This window comes from Alligator mississippiensis, chromosome 3 (genome assembly GCF_030867095.1).
Source record: "Alligator mississippiensis isolate rAllMis1 chromosome 3, rAllMis1, whole genome shotgun sequence".
Taxonomy (NCBI): domain Eukaryota; kingdom Metazoa; phylum Chordata; order Crocodylia; family Alligatoridae; genus Alligator; species Alligator mississippiensis.
Window position 1 is genome coordinate 261,658,016 of NC_081826.1, and position 23,708 is coordinate 261,681,723.

Genomic DNA, 23,708 nt, shown 5'->3' on the forward strand with positions numbered 1-23,708 from the left:
CCTGTTAATTAACAATCATACCCATAAGGATTCTGCAAGGTTTCTACCAAATTCTTTTCTCAAATGCATATATGTAGCTTCCATTGACTTGAGTGGAAAATACATATTAGAATAAAAAATTTGACTTTCATGTTCCAGCTTGTACAAAATGTTCTTTTTTAAACCTGATACCCCAGTTTCATGACTTGTTCATTATATTTTGCTTCAAAGTTCTATTTAATGTACAGCTGGTAACTATCTTTTACCATATGTTTATAGTCGTGCCATGAGGAGTGTAGTATCTTCTGCAAAAAGAGAGGACAAGGTACAGACTGTAATTTTCTTAATACTGATTATTTAAAACTGATTTTTAAAACTGTGGATGAAGGTAAAAAAAATACTTCTGTATTAATGAATAAGGATCCATTGAATTACTCTTTCTTTAAATGGGAAAAGAAGTCTTAAGAATTTTAACTATGCCCACATAAATTTTAACTACCAGTACTTAATCATAGTATCATAGTACTTAGGGTCAGAAGGGACCTAAATAGATCATCAGGTCTGATTTGCTTTGCCGGGCAGGAACGGGTGCCGGGATCATATCACCCCAGCCAAATATCTGTCCAGCCTCCTCTTAAAGACCCCCAAGGTAGGAGAGAGCACCACTTCACTTGGGAGCCCATTCCAGAACCTGGCAGCCCTAACTGTAAAGTAATGTCTCCTGATGTCCAGCCTGAACCTTCTCTTTAACAATTTGTGGCCATTATTCCTAGTAACCCTGGGTGGTGCCCAGGGGAACAGAGCCTCCCCCAATTCCTGTTGGTCCCCCCCGGTGAGTTTGTAAACAGCCACCAGATCCCCTCTCAGCTTTCTCTTGTGGAGGCTGAAAAGGTTCAGGCCCTCTAGCCTCTCTTCGTAGGGCCTGCTCTGCTGCCCCTTGGCCATGCAAGTGGCCCTCCTCTGGACCTTCTCAATGCTAGCCACATCCCTCTTGAAGTGCAGAGCCCAGAACTGGACACAGTACTCCAACTGTGACCTGACCAATGCTGCATGGAGGGGAAGGATCACCTTTCTGGACCTGCTTGTGATGCGTCTGTAGATGCACTACATGGTGCGGTTAGCCTTACTGACTGCTTGTACTGAAGATTGTAAATATCTTCGTTACTTGTAACGTTATAGCTTCTGGCTTAGTTATGTTCTCTCTGAAGTACCACAGCAGTCTTTCCTGCCCAGGCACAGAAGGGCTGGACCTGATGATCTCGAGAGATCCCTTCCAGCCTCTAACATCTATGAATCTATGAAAATATAATGGATAATATTGTGAGAAAGTGTGTTGTAAGTGGAGCTACACACAGTAGAATGTGGCCACTGTAGTATCTATAGTTAAGATAGCTATCTCTATATAGCTATAGCTAAATCACATTGAAAAACAGAGTTCAAGATCTTAAAAAGAAGGAAGGAAGCAGCAGAATAAAGACACTGGACTTCAGAAAAGCAGACTTCAGCAAACTCGGGGAACTGGCAGGCAGGTCCCCCCAAGACACAAGTCTGAGGGGAAAAGGAGTCCAGGATTGCTGGCTGTACTTTAAGGAGGGCCTTCTATGGGTGCAGGAACAAGCTATCCTGAGCAATGGAATAGTGGGAAGTGAAACAGGAGACCAGCCTGGCAAGACAGAAGTCTCTCTGATGAGCTGAAATGCAAGAAGGAAGCCTATAAAATGTGGAAACTTGTTCATATTACTAGCAAATACTATAAAAGCATTGCATGGGCATGCAGGGAGAAAATTAGGAAGGCCACAGCATGATTGGCAGGGAAATAAAAAGGCAATAAAAAGTAGATTCAACAAGTATGTAAAAAATGAGTAAGCCCAAGAAAGGTATAGGTTTCATATGGAATGCAGAAGGCAACCTAGTTATGGATGACACACAAAAATCTGCAGTATTTAATGCCTTTTTCTGCTTCAGTCTTCACAAATAGGGACAGCTACCAGATGATGAGCAAAGTTGGCAAGAAAGATAGGAAAGGAGACAAACAGCCTAGAGCAGCAGAACAAGATAAGGATTACTTAGAGAAGCTAGATGATTTCAAGTTAGCAGGGCCAGATGGGATGCACTCTAGGGTACTGAAGGAATTGACCAATTTAATTTAGGAGCCACTGGTTATCTTCTTTGAGAACGTGTGGAGGTCAGGTGAGGTGCCAGATGATTGGAAAAGGGCAGATATAATGCCCATCTTTTTAAAAAAATGGAAGAAGGAAGATTCTAGGGAACTACAGACCTGTCAGTCTGACCTTGATACCTAGAAAGATCATGTAGCAGGTCTTCAAGAAATGTACTGTGAAGCACTAAGAGGAGAATAAGGTGATCAGTAACAGGAGCACGTATTCACCAAGACCAAGTCATACCTGATTTTCTTTTATAAGGTGACAGGCCCTGTGGATGTGGGGAGAGGAGTGGATGTAATAAGCCTTGACTTTAGCAAGGCTTTTGACACTGTCTCCTATGACATTCTCATTAATGAGATAAGGAAATCCAGCCTAGACAAAAGTACTGTAAGGTGGATACTGGTTAGACCATCATACTCAATAAGTAGCCCTCAGTGGCTTGATGTCAAGTTGGGATGTAGCAAGCGCAGTTTACCAGAGGTCTGTCTTGGTTTTTGTTTTTTTTTTAATATCTTCATTAATGACTTGGATGGTGGGGCTGAGTGCACACTTAGCAAATTTGCGGATGACAGGGTCGAGTTGTAGACACACTGGAGAGTAGAGCTAGGATCCAGAATGACCTGGTGGGTGTGTCTACATGAGCAACTACTGTGTCATAGCTTGTTGCTATGGTCCAGAAGCATTGCCAGGCACTAACTATGAAATGATACTACTGCACAGTAGTAACAAGCTACTGAACAATAGATTGTTGCTACTGTGCAGTAGCAGTGGAAAAAAACCATGCAGGGAAGGTATTGCACAGTAACATTGGTTACTGTGAATTCATTTAGTACTTGTAGATGCAGACAGTTAGACTAGAAAAAGGTTCACAAACAACCAGATGAAATTAAACAAGGCCAAGTGCAAAGTACTGCACCTGGGGCAAGATAACTTCATGCACAAATAAAAACTGGGGAATGACTGGCTAGTTTGCAATACCACAGAAAACAACCTGGGAGTTAAAGTAGACCATAAACTGAATTATTCAGAATATGAGCAAACTATCTTTTGTTGCAAAAAAAGCCAGCAGCATACTGTATAAAGAGGTATGTCGTTTGCAAATCAAGAGAAGAGATTCTTCTGCTTCTTCCAGAAACTCACTATTATGATTCACAAAGGGAAACAGGATACTGCCCTTAGCTCATAAGACTGTCTATTAAGATGTGGTCCATACTAAACAGAGTTTGAACTTGAATATTAAAATGTGGTTGCAAAAGAAAAAATAATCTGACTTAGTTGTATTTCACAATCTGTATTCAAACTCTTAAATGCACTGCAAAAAGTTCTCTTTTCCATCCATATACAGATCAAAATGACTTCCTGTTGTTTCAAACTCACAAACTAATAACCTGTTAGCATACAAATGTATTCCATATTTCATAAAGCTCGTCAGAAATCATTTCATACTGAGAGTAAACATTTTGTTGTATACTGTAGAAAGCTTTTTCCCCAATCTCTGTTTTTGATGTCATAACATTAGTTCAAATAATACTTTTTCAGGTTATATATGAAATTATAATATTATTTATAATTTGCCACATTACTGATTTTTCATAGCCTGGACACTGTGTATTTTAGAAATTTTTCTTTCCTTAGGGTGTCTATCCCACCCTCTGCTATTTAAAAAGGTAAATATGCCTGTTAACATTTGTCCAGCTAAATACATTGGTTACGTGGAATTTGCCTCCCATTATGAATAGTTGAGTGCTAAAATATTTAATATAGCACCTGTAGAGGGAGCTCTTTTACCAAGCATTATTTTTTTCTGCATGGCATAAACTTGAAGACTGTTTGCAGCATCCAGTATAATCCACTTAAGACAGAGAAAAATATCAAGGCTAGGATTCCCCTCGTCAATGAAGAATAGATGTGCAAATGGCTATTATTTTTTAACTCTGAAATGATCTTTTTAACATTATTCATAATAATTTAGGGAAACTAATTTAATTATGTTGCCTTAACAAATCTTTAGTAGGGTGATTGGAATTGAGAAACAATGGGTGTGTCTACACATCACCCTGTGGTGATGCACTGTGTCGCTGTATGGTGTACTACTGTAATGTAACAATCATGTGGGTCTACATGTAATTGCCAGTTACGTCGCTGCAGTGGTGCACTCTCACCAGTATAATGCACTGCTATGGTGATGCACCAGCGAAATCTAACTGTGTGCCATGCACACAATGCAGTAACTGCCCATACTGCGCCATGCTTCCAAATGGAAGTACTAAAGCATGGTGCCATAACAACATCACTGTATAGTGATGTGTAGACATGCCCAATACATTGTTTCCCCCCCTGAAATTCACAGTATCAATCAGAAGAATGACCATGGAAATCAAAGGAATTTAACTTGTGTAAATGTAGCAAAAATGAGAAGCAATCCGATTCCATTTCTTAATTTAACTAGAAAACCCTGTCTGTATGTTTACAACGAATGGTAGGCATGCACCAATAAAGATTTTCTTGGCCAAAACTGAGAGCCGATTATTCACCAGGCATATTGGTCAATACTGATCTGATAACTGATTTATAGGAATGCAGCCAGGCAGCATGGAGAGCAGCTCTCTGCAGGTAAGTCTGTGGAGGGGAAAGGGCATGGATGCAGATCAAGGCCCCCATGGTGAGGAAGTGGGGCAGGGGCAGGGGCGGGGGCAGGGCAGTGAATGGGACCCCGGGACCGAGGCAAGGAGCGGGATGGAGCCACAGATGGCTCATCCAGGGGATCAGCATCCAGATGCTTAAAAATTATGTTGAGTGCTGCTGCCACCATTTTTAAGTGCCAGGACACTTTTAACTGGAGTGGAGCTGAGCAGGGCAAGGGTGGAGGCAGGCTGCCTGCTGTGGGCTCAGGGCTCTTGGCCCTGCTGCCTTTGTTCTGGGAGCCATGTGTTGCCTGTGCTGCATCCCCTGCCTGTCCAGCATCTGGAAGTACAGCTCACCGCTGCCACTGGATGGGTAGGGGGTGCAACATGGCCAGCATGTGGCTTCTGAGGCAAGGGCAGCAGGGCGAGAGCCCCGAGCCCATAGCGGGCAGCCCACCTCTGTCCTCACCCCTCTGCTCCAGTTAAAAATGGTGTGGCTCATTTGATAAGCTTTAGTTCAAGTGCCCCCACCCCCATTTTTAAGCGCCAGGACATTGATTCCTGGCAGCTTAAAAATGAAGAAGATTCCCCACACTTGAACAAAGGACGTACTCACGGTTGCTTTCACCCTTGCAAAGCTTTATTTAAGGATACTCGCAGAGGCAGGTGATAGAACTGAGCAGAGAGGACAGTCACCTCACATCGGCCTTAGGTGGCAGCCGCCACCCCGCATTGTTCCCCTGGCCCCGGAGTGTCCCGATCCTGGGGATGCGGATAGCCTGCGCCGGGGCTCTGCATAAGTTGGAACTCTTGCCAGAGCTGAGGAACCCTGGGATCAGGATACTCTGGGGCCAGGGGAACCAGGCGGGGTGGTGGCTGCCACCTAAGGCCGATGTGAGGTGACCGTCCTCTCTGCTCTGTTCTATCACCTGCCTCTGTGAGTATCCTTAAATAAAGCTTTGCAGGGGTGAAAACAACCGTGAGTACGTCCTTTGTTTAAGCAGGGGGAATCTTTTGAACCCAGTAGTTCATTCTAAGACAACTGGTTTTAGAAGTGGGATTCCCCTTATGTTTGGCATGGACCTATTTAAGAGGCTGCGGAAGGGGGAGGGAGAGGGATCAGAAAGAAGGATGCCCGGTACCAAGGTTGTGGTATGGGGTAGCAAAGGCACTCTGTAAATTGAGTCCATCTGTTTATTGGAGTAAGGAGGAGTGCCCTGTAACTCCTGCCGAGGTGCAACAGTGGGTTGAGAAGGAGCTTCAGTCTGAGGGGGAGAGTGGTGTTAGATGCACCGTCCCTTGGCTGCTCCTTACGGTGCTTGAACTTCTGAGCACACAAAATGCCCATCTGCAGGAACAGCTCGATCAGGCTGTCCATTGGCAAACGTGTCCGAATTTGAATGAAGCAATATTGCATGAGTTATGTTCTAAACCACTGTGAGTATGTCCTTTGTTCAAGCGCGGGGAATCTTCTGGACCCAGTAGTTCATTCTAAGACACCCTGCAATTTAGAAAACCCTCTAGCAAGGTATAGGAGCAGTAGAATAAAACTGTATGTGAATGAACTGGATTTAAGAGTGAGCCCAGAACATTCCCAGAGGCTAAAAAATGCAAGGCATATTGGAGAGGTAATTTGTTTGTTCCCTGTAGATTCTGAAGGCCTGTTTCTTCTACCACTTACATCTGACTGATTCTCCTATAACTCCCTGGAAATCAGTGGAACTATTCTATATTTTAATTAGAGTTAAGGGAGAATCAGGCCTCACAAATGCAAAATTTGTACAACTTTCACTCAATTTTTTATTATTAAAAGCAACTTCAAAAAGTGGCCTATTGCTGTATCTGGAGTAGTAAGTCAAATGCAGATAATGTGGAAGAAAATCCATCAAGAAGTAAGCTAAGATATTGGTATACTAGAGAAGGGGGGTCTTTTTGCTCTACTACATGGAAACACTTCCCAGCACATTATGATCTCTTTTTCCATTTTCTTTTAGCACTGTACTGTTAGTCACATTTTGTTAGACTCCCCCCTTACATAATGGGGGTGGGTGGGTAGTGTGCATGTAAATGGATCTCAAACGGTGTGTCTACACATGCGCTTAACTGCACAGTAGACTAATTTGCTTTGGTGTAAAATGCCACAGTCTACACATTCAATGCTATTAGACTGCAGCAAACTAATTTTCGCTGCCATAAGATAGTACTGTCAAGGATAGTACTATCTTATGGCAGCAAAAATAACTGTGCTTAAATGCACGTGTAAATGCTGACCTGGAAATAAACTGCACCTGGTCACCCCAGGCAGCAGGGGGCCAGACCTCTGCCTGTTGTCTAACCATACAGCTTCACTCTTTGGACACTCTTGTGCCCCAGCCAGGCCCTCCGCTGCGTGATGCCACAACTCAGACCCTGGGGCTGACCCCCTTCAGCCTGCTGTCAGCCCAAGGCTGTTCTGCTCTGGCTCAAACTGCTGTGGTCCTGGGCATACATGTAGATGCTGTGTCTGGGAGTTGTTAAGTTTGGTGTGAACTGGTCTGGGGTTTATCACACTGCACTAATTGAATGTGTAGATGCACACACAGAGATCTTTCTTAGACCAAATAACGCAGCACTTCTGAATCTGGTCTGCTATCAGTTGTTTTAGACAAACCAGGAAATGCAGTCTCTATTCTTGAATCAATAAGTGAAAGAGAATTTTAAAAATATTTTATTTTGAAACGTATTTACCTAAAATGTTGAGGCCTAGAAAAAAGTGCTTTGATTCTTTGGTGAAGTCTTAAGCGTACTGTTTAAAATTTACAGTTTTACAGATCATCTTGAAAACTGTAGCACAGGGGGTAGAGGGGTGGTATGGCAGTGTCTTGTGAATATACAGAGCAAAGTCAAACTGCAATGTTCTCTCCTAAACAGATACTGAGAAAACATCCCTGTTGTTGTGTTCCCATCTGCTAGACTCATTTCAGATTGGTTACTGAAAAAAGGGTACTGACTTTTTAAATACATGCTTTTTCCTAGAAATTGTCATGTTTCCATTTTTTTTTTTGTTTTTTTGTTCTGTACTAATGCAGCATGATGAAACAGTAGTGATATGCAGAACAGTGCTACATTCTAGTAAACAGCAAGATAAAGAGTAGATTTAGTTCCTTCCAGTAGACAGATAACATATTAAAAGACAGGTAATAATTAAAAGGATTTGTGTTTGTGTGACTGGAACATTTGCTTCTTGAATCCTTTCTGTTTTGAAGCTATTATGCTGGTGAATTATAGCAGTTCGCCAATGCTCACTAAATAACAGAAAAGATGTTGCATTTCACTGGCACAATACAAGACAAATAAGCAAGTTTGTCTGAACCCCAGTATTTAGAATTACACTTTTTAATCTTGCTTTCTGAAATTAAATATCAACCCCTGATGTTAGAGTTTAGAGAGTTATGCTGTCAGATTCTGTTCTGTTGTGTTGGTGACTCTGTTTAAGCCAAATCAAGTTTATTCCAGTTTCATACTGATGTAACTGGGCATGTCTACACATGCATTTGATCCAGGATCAGGGTACTTGCGAATAAATGCTCTCAGACAGGCATTTACACATGCAGGGACATGGGAGAAGACTTGTTGCTCCTAGCAGCAAACTGCTGCATCTTCCTGGAGCCCTGTAGTTGGCTCCTGCTGCCACCAGAGGAAGCTTGAGGCTCAGGCTACTCATGCCAGCAGCTGGCAGCCATTTTTAAAGGCATCTCTGCTCCCTGTACCATGGCCAGCCACTTTTCTGTCCAGGAGCAGTGTGCAGAGGCCAGAGTCAGTACATGGAGGCTCTCTCGCTGCAGCCTCTGTCTCCCTGTGTCATGGCTGCTCCAGCCCCTGCCCCTGGCAGCAAAACCTAGTGCCCTGGTCTCCTGGCCACAGTGCTGTTCCTGCTGGCCTCAGCAGGCCCCTGCCACTGAGGCCCCAGGCAAACTGCACAACTGACATCAGGGACCAGGGCACTGGGTGCAAGAGGTGCTGCCCAACCACCTCCTCCTGCACTCTCTACTGTAGCCCACCTGGACATCCGCCCATAGACACCCTGCCCCACTGCCTACCCCCCAGCACCAAACTCACTGCAGACAGTTCTCAGAAAAACACTTTATTCCCTCACAACAAACAGACCCCTCCTCCACCCTTCCTTCCCCAACAACACAGCCTGTTCCCTCTCCCTCCCCAACAGAGTCCCTCCATCCCCACCCCACCTACCACCAATACAACATCCTCTTCCTCATGCAAACTATTTACAAGTGAACTGCTGTGACTGTGTGTGTGCCCTCCCGGTGTGGGAGGCTGTGGGGCGGGGGTACCTACAGGGTAAAGCCTGGGGACAGGTGGCCAGCATCCCAGCCTCCGGCCGTTCACCCACAGGTGCACATGGAGCAGTGAGCCTGGCAGCAGGGGTCTCATCTAGGGGTGGCGGCAGCCAGTGGTCACCTGGTGTGGGTGGCTTCCCCTTCAGCAGCCAGTGTTCAGGGCCAGCACAATTGGCATGCAGTCCTGGCCCTGCTGTAGGCAGCTCTGGATCTGCACCCACATCGAGCAGGCCTGGGCCCAGGCAGGGAGGCTGGGTGGTGGGGGACCCAGGTGTGGGCAGGGGCTTCTGGCCCATGGAGACAGTGCTTGACCTCCACCCATGCCCGTGGGGATGGGTCTGCTCCTGGGCAGTAGGCAGCTGCCAGGGAGCAGATGGGACTAGGGTTGGGGGCCAAGAAACAGGTGGCATGAAGGCAACTGCCAGGGCCAGCATGGTGTCCAGCACCTGGCAGTTGTCCTTCATGGCCTACACTGTCTTATCCACAACTGGACTCTGCTCCCACAGGACCTCCATGCACTCACAATCCATGTCCAGAAGCGCCCTGAACTCCCAGTCTGCTTGGTTCCATGCATCCTCATGGGCCGTGTCCTCCACCCAGAACCTCTCGTGGTGGGCCAGGTCCTCTGCCTGACACCTGTCCTGCCGAACAATGTCCTCCACCCACCAGGCCCATGCATCTATCAGATGGTCCTTTGGTGCCATCACCAGCTGGTCTAGGAGAGGGTCCTGTCCTGGATCCTCCTCTGGCGGAGCCAGCACATCCGCAGGGCTCCGTTTGTAGGTGGCGGTGACCTTGAAGTCACATCCCAGCTGTCAACGGTGGCCTCTCCCTTGCATGCAGCTGCAGGGCCTGCAGAGCCATGAGAAAGAAGCTGTTTGTGACAGTTTACAACATTTCTGAAGTAAGATGCTCTGTACCAGGGGCTTGTGCACTGCTTGGCCTCAGATCAGGGGTCGGGCATGCACAGGTGTTGAAGGACCATGGTAAGTAAGCCAGGCAGGCCTGGGCCCAACCAGCTGCTAGCCAAGCCCTCCATCCCCGCCTGCTTCCCTGGGGTCAGTGGGGTGCTGGGTGCTGGCTGCGGGCAGCCTGCCTTCCCCACCCTGTTCCCAGGCTGGGACAGGCCAGGCTCCTGGCAGCACTTGCTGCCACAGCTCCAGACCCTGCTGCCCCCCTTCTCCTTCTGCAGGCCCACTGGTCCAAGCCCATGGCGTCCAATCTCAGTGGGCACAGGACTCCCAGACAAATGGGATGAGGAGCTGCCTGTGCCCCCACCCTCCCTGCGGGGGGCCTTTCTGGGGAGGCACCCCAGGGCCAGCCCCCCTCGTGCTGGCGCTGCACCCTGAGTGTGCCCTTGCTGCATGTGTCCTGGGTGCTGTGTGAGGAGCTGTTGGCACAGACCAACAGATGCCCGACCCACTACGCCCTGCTGCTGATGACTGTCATGGTGCTTTGGGTGCACCAGCACACCTGGCATGGGTCCCTGAGCTTTGATGGAGCAGGGGGGCAAGCCCGGGCTGCCCCATGACCTCCACCACCAACTGAAGAGCTACCTGTGGCTGCACCACACATCCCTGCCCCCCTGCAGCTGAGAAGGACATGACCACTTGCATCAATGCATTCCTTGGTGTATGAGAGGCCTGTGCCTGCCTAGCTGCAGGGGCATGGGCTGCTCAATAAAGTTTTGCACTTTCTCCTACCTCCCTGTATGCTGGGGTTGGGGCGGGGGACCTGGGGCCTGGGGAGCGCTACCTTCCTGGGAAGGGAGAGCAGCAAGGGCAGGGGCAGGGAGGGATCTCCCCCCAGTGCGGGGCTTACCATGTGGCCAGGGCTGGCATGGTGGTGGCTTGGGTCGGTCCCAGCTGGTGGTGATGGCATGCTGCTCTGGGTGGACTCGCTGGATGGGAGAGCACAGCATGCAGGTGCCCAGCCAGGGGACCTCCCAGGGAGGAGCTGGCACTGCTGACGGCCAGCAGTGACATGGCCAGCCACATCTTGAGGCTGGGGCTGAGGCTGCAGAGCTTTTGGGGCAGACACTGACTTAGGCTCCCCAAACTGCTGGTGGAGGCTAGAGGCAGGGAGCATTTTGGCAGGATGGGCTGGTGGTGCCCCGAGGGGCCCTCCCCTGGTGACATGTCACCACAGGTGCCAGGCCAGGGCAGGGGCTCAGGCAAGCCACAGCCTGAGTTGTGAGGTGCACGGATGTCTGTCAGCTGCCGCATAAAGCGGATGGACTTGTGGGCACTCCCTAACTGATGATTGTGGTTGGTGATGAAAATCCAGTGTGCCTGCAAGGCCCTGACCTTTATGTAGCACTGCCATGCCAACCAGTTGTGCCTGTGCTTCTGCAACCAGCCTGACAGCCCCTTGTAGACATTGGCAATGGAGCACCTGCCCCATGCAAACTGCCACTGCACCTCCACCTCGAACCATAGCGCCACAAGGTCACCAGTCTCCTCTTGCAACCAGTTGCGGCCCCAGGAGGTGGGGTGTGGTGTCAGCAATGACGTCATCTGGGCTTCCGTGCTGGCTCTTCAGGCCTCTGCAAGGCTAGCCCTGTACTGCCAGGCCTCAGCAGTTTCCTGCAGCACCCAGCACAGCAGCACAGCATAGGACTGGCAGCCACACAGCAAGGCAATGCACCACAGCACCTGGAGACTCCACGTAGGCTGCTGGGGGTGGGCTGTGGGCAGCTGAAGCTGACACTGGTGGCCAGGAGCTGCCTACAGCTGGGCCTGGGTTCTGGCAGGCCTGGCAGGAGCCTGGACCAGCCTGCAAGCCTGGGTGGTATGGCCCTGGCAGCTGCATGGTACTATAGTGCAGGTGGCCTGCAGCCTGCTCAAGGGCACAAAGGGGCCTGGAGTGACCTCAGGCTGCTTGCTTATACCCCAGGGCTCTGATGCCTGCTGGCTTTTAAGGGCCTGCCAGAGAACTGGCCCAGCCCTGGGGCAGGAGAAGCTTCCAGCCCCGGAGCCCTGGAGCTAGCCTCAGGCTGCCCCCCTAGTGGTGGGGCTGACTAGGAGCAAATTTTCTCCCAGTTGGTGTCTACATGTGCATTATTGTACAGTAACTACTCGTGAATACATTTGCTACTTGTGTTTGCAGGTAGCTAATTTACTCGTGAGTAGCAATTTTTACTGAACAGCAAGCATGTGCACGTGTAGATGCACACACTTACTGCGCAGTAAACTACGCTACTGTGCAGTAAAGTGACTCATGTAGACTATGACCAAAATCTGGCCCTGTATAGCATTTACTTGTATTCTAGAGACACCTCCAATTATTGAATTAATGGAATTTTAGCCTTTCCAATGCCAAAATAGTTCAAGGTTCACCTAAAGTGTTACAAGCTTTCATTAATCCACTCAAGAAACTCTTATTGGCTTCAACAGAAGTTCACTTGAAAATCAAAAGCATTATATAATCTGTAAATTGAAGGCTAACTTTTGAAAAGGCCTATCTTTCAAGTTTTAATTTTCTTGTTTTGCTCCTTCAGAACTACGTTCCAAGAAATAGTGTCACTTTTAGTCCAGTTATCTAAGTTCTCTGCAGAGGCTCTAAAATTCTTTAGGAAGATCATTATATGAGATGATTACTGCAAAAGTGATAACCTTGTCTTTAAAATAGCTTTAAAAAAAGCTTACTGTCTCTCAATGACTTTCACATCTTTGACCTCACGTAAGAGAGTGCAAGTCAGTAGCAACCAGCATAGTGAAGGTCGTAGAAGCATTTTACCTTCCACTGGGCATTGTCAGATGCCATTCAGAAAACTTTCGTGAAACTGAAAATTTAAGGCTGTAATTTTACAGGCTGGTTTCTCCCCAGGGATAAATGATGCTGGTTAATCCACTCACTCTGTATCTTTTAAAGCAGTGGTCTCAGCCCTTTCAAACTCGGAGCACCCTCATAACTTTTGTGAATTGAACAGTACCCCATTTCAAAAATGAATTTATTTTAGCACTTACCTGTTTGAAGACAGGAGGAGGAGCCAGGAGGAGGAGCAGCCATGCAGGGAAGAGCCTGTGCTGCTGTGAGTGTGGAAGGAAGAGAAGAGCTTGCATTTATCTCGTTACTGGAGCCTGTGCATACCTCACTTCTCTCCTCTCTTCTGGTTGAGAATTACTGTTTTAAAGTAGAAGTTGCAGTGTTCCTGGAATACTCAGAAAGGAGTGCTCTACTGAAGAGTTCCTTTGTTGAACTGGGGAGAGCTCTCTTTCAGCATTCATATGGTGCATAAGACACACAGTCCTAACAGTACCCAGATAATCAAACAATTATTGTGACATTTTTAATCTCATTTTTCCCTTAAAAGCAAACACATTTTTAAAAAGTCTTGAAATGTCCCTATGGCAAGAGAGTGTTAAGGTGGCTCTCTCTAAAAACTCAAAATTCAAAGTAAGATTGCACATTTAACCTTAACTCTGATCCCTAAGATAATAAAAGATTTTAGAAAAATCAGTAGAGTCCCCTTTCCCTCCCCACCCCAAGCCTCAGCTGTCCGGTTTGAACTGGGCAAAGAATAAGCCTAAATCATAGTTCTACTTCTTTGATCTTAGTCTGGCTTGGGTCCAAAACACCCTTTTCCATAGTTTAAGGCAAGCCACAGAGGCCTCTATAGTGGTCCAGAATTGGTAGAATACTGTACACTCTTCCCCACCAGAGATGGGAGGTACACCCGTTATGAAGTGGTGGTGTCTTGGCAGTCAAGGCAATCTTTGGATGTACTTTTAGATCAAGAACCTGATTGATTGCTTTACTTTGTTCAAGCAGCCATAGTCTGTCCAACAATCTGACCCACAGCTTAATTACATAATTACACACTACAAAATAATATATAAGTACAGAGCCTGGTACAGATCTTCTGTAAAGGAAAGTCAGTTAGTGGAGGTTAGCTGGGGCCCAACAGGGATATGTGATGATTTTTGAAGTTTCTGTTAATCTGCCTTGTCATTAATTGAAAGCAACTCTTCAGAGTAGAAACTTTGAGGAATGAAAGTTGGTGATGGCAATGAGGGCAAATAGCTCTTTGTAGAAGTAGGACATTAAATGAGACACTTTACACAGGAAAACAGGAGCAATGATGGCAGTGTCAAGCCCTAGATCTACCTGACTTTCTTCTGGAAATCTAAAGAACTTCAGTTCATTTTGATTACAGTCACTATCACCTTTATCTTGTACATTTTTTAATGTTGATGTCTTCTCTATTATATGTATTAGAGTATAGCAAAGAATAAGTGCAATATATATTCCAGATTTCATTTCTGACAAACATATTCTAATGTAGTACTACATACTGAAATAATTCTTAACCAGTATGAAATGATTGGCTATTAAGGTCAGACTTCATATTAAGGATACATTTATCAACAGTAACCAAGTATACTAAGTGATTAGTAATTGTTTTAAGAAATGGTCAGCAAACTGCTACAGATGCCAAACAGTACAAAAACTATCAGGTTCCTTTGACTAGACTATCTATAACTCATGTTTTGATGATTTACAAGACATTTTACTTCTATTTGTAAGAGTCTGAAAACATCTGTTCACTATTTACTATTACTGTAAACACTGTTTATACATATATCTTTGAAATAAACTGACCTCATTATGGCAATAAAGTTTGATTATTTTGAATATTTGTATCTTCCACATGGAAAAAGAGTTGTGTATAAAATTTGAATTCTTTCTTTCTTATAACGTATCTGCAAGATTTAAACAGAATATAAAAAATTCACATCTACTTTCCCATGTAGTTCCTTTTGTAAATGTTAATAGTTGGATAGATCATTAGTGATTGAAATAATCAGCAAAATGAGTTAATTACATAATGAAAAGGAAAATCTAAGCAATTTGTTTTAATTTACATAAACAAATATGTTCATATTCCCTAAGAAATGCCTGGAAAGGGATGAAATGTTTGAAAACCTCATTGCTCTGTGTCATAAAACAAACACTAACTAATGGGTATTTAGAAGAAACTTTCCCATACCATCTGTATTGGCCATTCACACAATTCTAGAATATAGCACTGTTTTTGTTCATTATGCTAATACTTAAGTTCCTACTTTTTCCTTTTTTGGTTTTGTTTTGTTTTAGAATAAATCTTTGAAACTGTGCCTAAGTGGTTCTCGAGCTCCGGTCTGTGGACAGCTACTGTTATCTAATTCATTAACTGGTGGTGTGTGGACTGTTATCTAGTCATATGTTGCTAGCTTTCCTTGTCTGAAGCTGACAGAAACAACTATCCCATCTGGCTGTGGGCCGTCTGCCTCACACCCACTGCTGCGGGGCTAGACAGAGCAGGCAGGGGGAGAGAGGGTGGGACTCCATGGGGACCAGCTCAGGGATGAGGCAGTGGGAAGGTGGGGAGTGGCATCCAGGAGCAGGGTGGACAGGCTGGGATCACGGGGTGGTGACAGTGTGGGGACCAAAGTAAGGGCAGAGCTGTAATCTGCTCCCTGCATTGCATGTCCCTGCAATGAGTGCCAATTCCATAAGTAGGAACATGTAGAGAGTGAATTGCACTGTGCCCTGGGCCTGCACTGTCACTGCCCCACAATTATGGCCCCAGCTCCAGTCTCCACTCACCTGTCCCACTTCCAGACACCACTCCTTGCCTGCCCGCAGCCCTTTCCCATCTGCCCAGCTGAGCATGCCCTGTCTCCACGAAGAACCTGTCTGCCTGCTCCATCCAGCATCCCTGGTGATGGGTGCAGGGTGGACTGGCAGCAGCAGCTGGGCAGAGCAAGCCGTTGCCAGGAAGCCAAGTCCAGCTGCCATTCTGTGCTGTCCCTGTCCACTGTGTGCCTGGAGGTGGTGGGACCAGCCACATGTGCCACAGCCTGGGCTGCCTCCTCTGCCTGGGCTGGGTGGGGCCATATACAATTCCTTGGTGGGTCAGATCTAGCCCACAGGCCATATTTTGCCCACCCTTATATTAGGGGGTCTACAAAAAAGTACTTTTATTGATAGTTCATACTAAGGAAAAAATTAGACACGTGGACCACAAAATGCTAATAGCAATTTTAAAAATAGGTATACTTCATTAGGACAAGGAAACATCCACACAGTAGCAATACAGGCACCCTGTAGTGCCAGCAAATACTACACAAAGGAAATCTTTATTAGTAGTTAAAAATCACAACTGGGAGATTGTGAGAAGACTTGAATGTGTCAAAATGAAAGATTAGTTTCAAGCTTATACATGGACTGTAAAATAGGTGCTCACATAGCAGTAATTTAGCCCAAAGAATAACAAATAACTTCTGCAGATGAAAGATTTTGAAAGTTTCAATGTTCCATTTTTCAGTCTTCAGAAGGAACATTAGTAATTTAAAAATTGATTGTGTTTTAATGATTCTGACGTAATGATGATTAATAAAAAATCTGCATTTCTTGGAGCATGAATGTTGGGCATTTAATTTGATTACTGTAACTTTTTCTGGGTGAGAAACAATCTCTGTGGCTGCATCCCCATGAGTAGGGGCATGCGGTTGTTGCAGGGAAAAAAGCAACAGCATAAATTCATGCCGCTGCTTTTTGCCCTGGCACACACCACACCCCTGAATGTGGGGTTAGAGCGGGAAAAATTGCTCTGGGTGGGGGAGGGAGGGGCAGCACCTGGGCTGGCCCCAGAAGGGCCCTCCTGGGGGCCTAAGGGGCCTCCTGGGGCTCCACTGGCAGCGATCTGGATGTGTGGAGCCTGGCCAGCAACTGAAGCAGGGCTCCGTCTGGCCAGGCTCCAGTTTCAGGCAGCGCATGCTGCCACCATGTGCACTACCCCACTTTCTGCTTGAGTGGGTTTTTTTTTACACTGGGGTCTTCTGATGTTAAACAAACCTGCCACATTGCAAATTAACAGCACAGTGAATGCCTGCACCTGTGGCGCATGCAGTTTGCAGTGCCACAAACTGCACATGCATGCTAGTCTGGATGTGCCCAGTGGGGTTATGCAGGATATCACACTTGTAGCATCATGGCTTAGTTTTTATTTATGCTTTTAGCTAGTTATGCATAACATATACAGTTTTTCCTAATTTGTTGTTGTTTAGTTGCTCCCTTCTAATTCTCTGTATTGACTGTCATACTTAAAAGTAAATTTAAAAATGTACTGACATTTGTTTTTGAACAGTTAAGTGTTCACTAAAATCCCATTTGAGTTACCTATTCTCTGCAGCAAAAGTTCCTGGGCTTGCCTGAGCTATAACATACAGCTTTGCCTGCACCAGCAGTCAAGAAGGTCTGAGAAAGGATTATGACTTTTTGAGTAATGCATTACAGTCTTATGGTGTGCACCTTTATTTGCTTTCTGGAGGAGGTTGGCTGTACTGGCTGGAGTGTTGGTGGATGAGGCTCACACCTGGGGGACAAATCAGGCACAAAGAACCAGCACTCATCCAGAGTCTGGAGCCACTATGTAGAAGTCCTACTTACTGTAGCAGTGCAAAAAGTTGTTCTGCTTGTTGGCCCCAGCACAGCAGCATTAGGGAAAGTCCCAAACTGTCTCTGAGAGGAGGATGAAGTACTCTATTATGGACTTAACACTGGCACTTAAAATCAGTTTTCAGGAAAAAGTCACTGTAGAGTAAGTAAACACAGCTAAAGGGAAAAGAGCAATAAGAGGTGGTAAATGGGAATGAATTCAAAATGTGGATTATATGCCATATTTTACAGGAAATGTATCCATGGTGACCTATATCTACTATACAGCTGTCGATAAGTAACTTCTTTAGATTCTACTGCTGTCTACCAGTACTGGCAGGGGTGGGTCTGGTTTTAGTGGAACCTCTGTAACTCCTGCTCACTGCACTGCCCTGCTGTTCTGGAGGGGAAGGTATGTTCTGAGCCCAGTACCCACCTGCATTAACAAGTGCACCAACACACTAGCCATTTCCCCTCCTGGAAAGTGAGGCTGAAGGAAGAGCAGAGCTACTTGTAGCTTCCGGGTTGCAGAACCTACCATGAAGTGAGTCTACTGCCATTTTATGCCTACAAGGAATATACCCTTCCCATACCCAATGGAATTCCTTAGCTCGCAATCTTAGTACCCAGGGTGTTCATGGGGGATGGGGCAAAATTGCCTCAAAGAACCATATTGTTCAGTTCTTATTGGTGAATGAATAGATAGGGTTGTGCTACACCACACTGGCAGCTCCAGTGGTGGTGGTGATAATACTAATGGACGCTGTAGTGTACACATCTTTGCCCCAGTTCTTCAATCCTGCTTCAAGACAGATTATATTGTGGTACAAATGCAATCCTCTCTAAAGTCCTCTCTCATTGTTACCACCAATGGATCTGCATCTATCATGAATTAACAGTCCTAATTTTGCCAAGCTATATAAAGCTATGATGTGTCAGCTTCTCTGTGCTTTCGCAATAAATACAACTCATTTTCCTTTCGTAAAGAAAGGAACTTTTTTTCAACTGTGAACACATCATTTAATATAAAATGGCAATGTCTGAACTCTCACTCACAAATCTGCTGTCAGGAAAATATTGTTCATCCAGAAAGTATTAAAAATAAGACAGATAAGAATAGTAAGCAGAAAAATGGAACAAGAGGGTAAAAAACTACAGAAAAGTTGTTCCTGCACATACAGCTGCCAAGGGGTTAGACAGGATGATCTCCAGAGGTCCCTTCCCAGCCTTAGTTACTTTTCTAAGATTTTACAATTCTACATTATTTCTGCAGGACTTAAGATAATAACATCTAATTATAGATCTAGAAATGCCTATAGTTAGAGAAATATGAATATAAAATACAATTATAGGCACTAATTCAACTAAACAGTTAACTGCATACTTAATTTTAATTGACTTCTCTGGAATGACTCATGCTTAAAATTATAATGCTTAGACAATTGTCTGCAATATTGAATTATTAGGAAACAAAATTAGAAGGGAAAAAAACCTGGGCTGAATTTTCAGATCTTATGGAAAGCTTTATTTTAGTATGAGTTTTGCCTGAGTAAAGTTGATAGATTCCAACAGAAGAGCCTCAATCTGATTTTGCAAGCTGCTGATCATGCAGTTGGCTGCACTACTCATTTGGTACTCATCATCAGAGGTGTAAATAGGAATTTTTGTTGCACTGGGTGGAAAAGGGAGGTCCCAAGCACCAGAGTTGTGGCATGGGCTTCCTTCTGGCACCTCCTCTGAATCAGCACTGGGGGTAGTTGCCCTGCTTGCTCATCTCTATGGTACAGACAGGAGAGCAGCTCCTTGTAACTCATGGTGCTTCGCAAGAAGCATCATGAGTTACAATGTTCCCCACCAGACCCAACAGATGTTCACTGTTGGGACCCAGGGGTTGGGGAATCAAACTGATATTTAGAGTGGCTTTGAGCCTGCAGCCCCCATCCTTTAGCAATGCCCCTCCTCTCTCCCAGCCCCAGAGCTGTCTTTAGAATGGGAGGGGAGAAAGGGAGCAGAGGGAGTTCGTTCTGGGGGCTGCCCAGTCAGGGTTGGAAAATGGGAAGGGTGGATTGGAGCCCTCACTGGGGAGGAGGGCGGGGGGCTCCAATCAACCTGCCCCACCCTCCAGCGCTGGCTGGAAAAACTCCAGACCAAACTCCGCTCCCTTTCATCCCTCCCATTCTGAGGACAATTCCTGGAGCAGGGCTCAGCTGGGTCAGCCCAGCCCTGCTCCCGAAGCACACAGATACAAGTTACTGAAGGTGCTCCATTTTGGAGCATCTGAACCCTCATGCAATGAGGGTTCACATTGTCATGGGATCGGGCCCTTTTAAAGCACTGTAGCCATGCACTTGTGTTTGGTCACAGCTGTTGAGTGCTTTCAGGGGCCAGACCAGGTGAAAATTGTTACTTGTCTGCACCTCTACTCTGCATCTTATTGGATTGAGTCTCTAACTGGTAAAGAAAATAACATACGCTATGAAGGGCGTAGACCATTATAAATAAGACACTTTTCTGTGGATTACTGTGCATAAAGTCTATCATTGAGACACATATGGCAGCACAAGAATCAAGAAAGGGGGAGTAAAACCTGAGTCTCTCCCAGAACACTATATTCAGGCTTCATAGTTCTTGATTTTAGTGAGATTATTCCATAGAGGCATGGAATTAGACAATTTCTATCTTGTCATAGTTTGATGTGAAAATGAATGAGAGCAAATTAGTTTCAGAAAACCCACAGGACTGAATTCTATTTCTGTTTCTGGATCTAAATGGCAGTTTTCTAGTTATCTACCTGGCTGATTTTAACCCCAGCTTTGCATTGTAGATGTATGTGTACAGATAGACTAAGCATGTGCAATAGACCTAGACACTGGCTGGGTACTTTTAACACTAGGTGCATGCACATGTAGGCATAGCTCTACTATTGTGGTTCAGTGGTAGAATCCTTACTTACTATGCAGAAGACCCAGGTTCAATTCCTGGATGTACATATAATTTGAGGCATTGGTGACCTTTTATGCATACACCATGATCCAGAAGGATTGATGGTTGCTGCCTACTACTATCTAGGCATAAATCCTGGATATAGGTGGGGAAGACCCAGGCCCTTTCCATATTTTATCTCCAAAAGCAGAGTGGTTAGGTTGCTTAATAAGGAAGCTAGAGACCTGTGTTGTGGGTCCCCCTTGCCCAGAGCTCGTTTAAACCTCTGTCTCTCTGACTTTCCAGCACAATACTCTAATTGCCACACTACATGTTAGATATCATCCCATCTATTCTCTGGACTCTTTTTCAGGCTGACCACTGCCCTTGCATTTAATAATCACTAGAGAAATGAACGGAAAGCAGTATAGTGTGATGCCATAACAGGTAGACAAAAACAGAACAATTTGATTCAACTGGACCATTTTTGCAGATTAAATGTAAACCACTAATTTAGCAATACGAACTTGAAAAGTCAGATAGTCATAAATATCTGATAAGGTATGATACCTTAATACAAGTGGGAAAATGTCAGACTGTCCGAATTTGAAACTGAATTGAGACATCTTAAATAAACAGGAACAACTAAAAGATTAACAGATTTTAAGTCACTTGAACCCACACAGAAAGAGACAAATCACTGCATCTAAAAGAAAATTGGTAAGTAGAACAGCAAAATCACATAGAAGAAGACACTTCCTTTGAGGGCTCATTCTACCACCTCCTCAAAATCTTGAAAAAACATTACAGAAGAAATTAGCCACATGTTGAATCTCCATACCAATTAACACCAACTGAACAGTGTGAAAGGCTGTAAACAACCTAGTCCAAAGCCCACTGGAGTAACTGGGAGCCTTTCTATTAACTACAGATCAGGCCCAAAGTGAACTGAAGGACACTTTTCTGCCAGTGGGTAAGTCCCCTTATATGCTTCCATCTAGGCTAGGGACAGACATTCAAAAAGCCAGAGCCTGAATTGATTCAATCGTTGCAGGTTAGTCTAACCTGCCTAGATTGAACCAATTTGCAAGTGAGCAGACATTCCCTCTGGACTGAGAAAATGCCTGCAGTGGCTCAGGCCAAGTGCCAAGGCGTGCTAGAGCACACCCCTGGCTGCAGGGAAGCATGGCCAGCCCTGGCAGTAGCCTGAAGTGAACTGGCCAGGGAGGGGGCTTAATTCCTGCCTCCCCATCCAATGGACCCAAGCCGGGGTCTATGTGGTGCTCTGCCCTTGCTGCCACAGTGATGGGGACAGGGGCATGGCCAGATGCCGGCCTGCAGCCTCTGAGGCAGAGGGTGCAGGGAACGGGTTTATTCTCTCCTCTGCCCCCAGGGAACCACAGCAGCAATGGGGGAGCAGCCATGATGGGGGCTGCAGCCCCTCTCATGTCTTCCTGGAATGCAAGCTTCTTCCCAGTGGGGGGCTGCGTTGCAGGCAGAAGCGGGGTGGGGTGGGGTGGGGTGGTCAGAGCTGCTGCAGACTGTGCGGGCAAGCAACGCTAGTACTGGGGGTGTGGGGGGTTGGGAGGCTATGGACACTCTAAGCCCTGGTGCCGCTGCTTGCCCCACGCAGTCTGTGGCAGTTCTGCCTTCACCTTCCATCCTGTCCCCACCTGCAGCACAGCCCCACCGCCAGGAAGAGGCTCGCACTCCAGGAAGCCATGAGAGGCGCTGCAGCTCCCATCATGGTAGCTCCCCCCTCGCTGCTCCAGTGGCAGGGGTGGGGGTGCAGCCAGAAGTCAGCCAGAATGGCCCCCTTAGGTGAGAGGGCAGGGAAGGGAGTTATTTCCCCACCCCTTCCGATGCCTGGTGAAGTGGGCAAGGAGGGGGCTTATCCTGCCGCTTGCCCTGTGCAGCAAGCAAGAGGCTGCAGCAGCAGTCAGGGCTGGCAGGCCCTGGCTGTGGTTCCCCGGGGGCAGAGGGGGGAATAAATCCCCTCCCTACTGCCTCTGCCTCAGGGGTCATGCTGACTGGCATCTGGCCATGCCCTCTCTCCTGCCACCGTGGCAGCAAGGGGGAACTCCAGGCAGACCCCAGCTTGGGTCCGTGCTGGTAGGACAGGGAGGGGTGCCCTCCCTGGCCAGATCACTTCAGACTACTACTGAAGCTGGCCATGCCCCCCTCCACTGAAGCAGTGAGCCCAGAAATGCCTGGCAGGTCTGTGCTGGTGGGACAGGGGAGGGAGAGGGGAAAAAACTTCTTCCCTGCCCACTTCACGTTAGGGGGGGCAGGCATCTGGCTATGCCCCCACCCCTGCCATCCGTGCTCCTGCTAGGGAGCAGAGGGATGGGGCCAGCCCTGCTCTCTTGGAGCAGAGAGCACAGCCCTACCCAGGGCTGCAGAGCATGCTGGGATGCTGTGGGACTCTGTTTAACTTAAACTGGGAAAGAGTCTGGGAGAGATGTTCCATAAATCAGTTTGAGCTCATTTAGTTAAGTCTGATAGTACATTCAACCATGTTTATCTCAAACCAGTTTCAGCCATTTTGAAACTGGTTTATGTGAACTGAATTTACGTTCTGTTACAGGTTTAAATCAGTTTCTGTTCACTTAAACTGGTTTACATGTTACAACTCCTGTCTCTAGCCAAAAAGATGCCACACAAAGCTTTCTTTCAGTGGGCTAGCTCACCTCACAATGTGATATGTGTCTGCCTACAAAAATATATTGTGCCAAATATGACTGACTTCCTACTAGCAATGTAAAATATTGCAATCCTGTAAAGCAGGGGTAGGCAAAATATGACCTGCAGGCCAGATCCAGCCCACCAACTGATTGAATCCAGCCCAATTGATTGCGTCCGGCCCACAGCTGTCCCTGCAGCACTCTGCATGGAGCTAAGCCCTACTCACTCCTGCCTGGGGCAGCCCATGGGCACCACTGGCACAACCCAGGCCCCAGCCAGCACACACAGCTTCCACATGGGGCTGCTTTTGCTGCTGCAGCCACCCAGATACTGCTTGGTGCTCCCCAATGGCAGTAATGGCTTCTCTTACCCTTGCTGTGTCACTCTGGGCAGCAGATAGAATGGGAAAGCAGTGGCATGGGGGAAGCTGCAGCTGGGTGGCTCCTGCCCCAGCACACAGGGCTCCAGCTCCCAGCCACCTTCCACCCATTCTGCCTGCCCAGCATGATGAGCAGTGACTGAGGCTGGTGCGGTATCACTGGCAGGTACAGGGTGGGTGTGGGCAGAATCAC

General features: G+C 46.6%; 2 protein-coding genes across 7 annotated transcripts in view; one reads left to right on the forward strand and one right to left on the reverse strand.

The window, feature by feature from the left end:
* SREK1IP1 (SREK1 interacting protein 1) overlaps positions 1-23,708 on the forward strand; it is a 190,655-nt gene that overhangs the window by 135,212 nt on the left and 31,735 nt on the right. The window lies entirely within an intron of this gene.
* The window catches only part of RGS7BP (regulator of G protein signaling 7 binding protein), a 90,678-nt gene that overhangs the window by 40,483 nt on the left and 26,487 nt on the right, over positions 1-23,708 (reverse strand). For 3 of the 5 annotated variants that reach the window (XM_059725141.1, XM_059725142.1, XM_059725139.1), the window contains exon 3: positions 13,074-13,136. The exons of 1 other annotated variant lie outside the window; for it this stretch is intronic. In XM_059725141.1, coding sequence (XP_059581124.1) covers positions 13,074-13,136 — 63 coding nt within the window. The remainder of the gene's footprint in view (positions 1-13,073; positions 13,137-23,708) is intronic. One more of the 5 variants, XM_059725140.1, reaches the window with a different exon arrangement.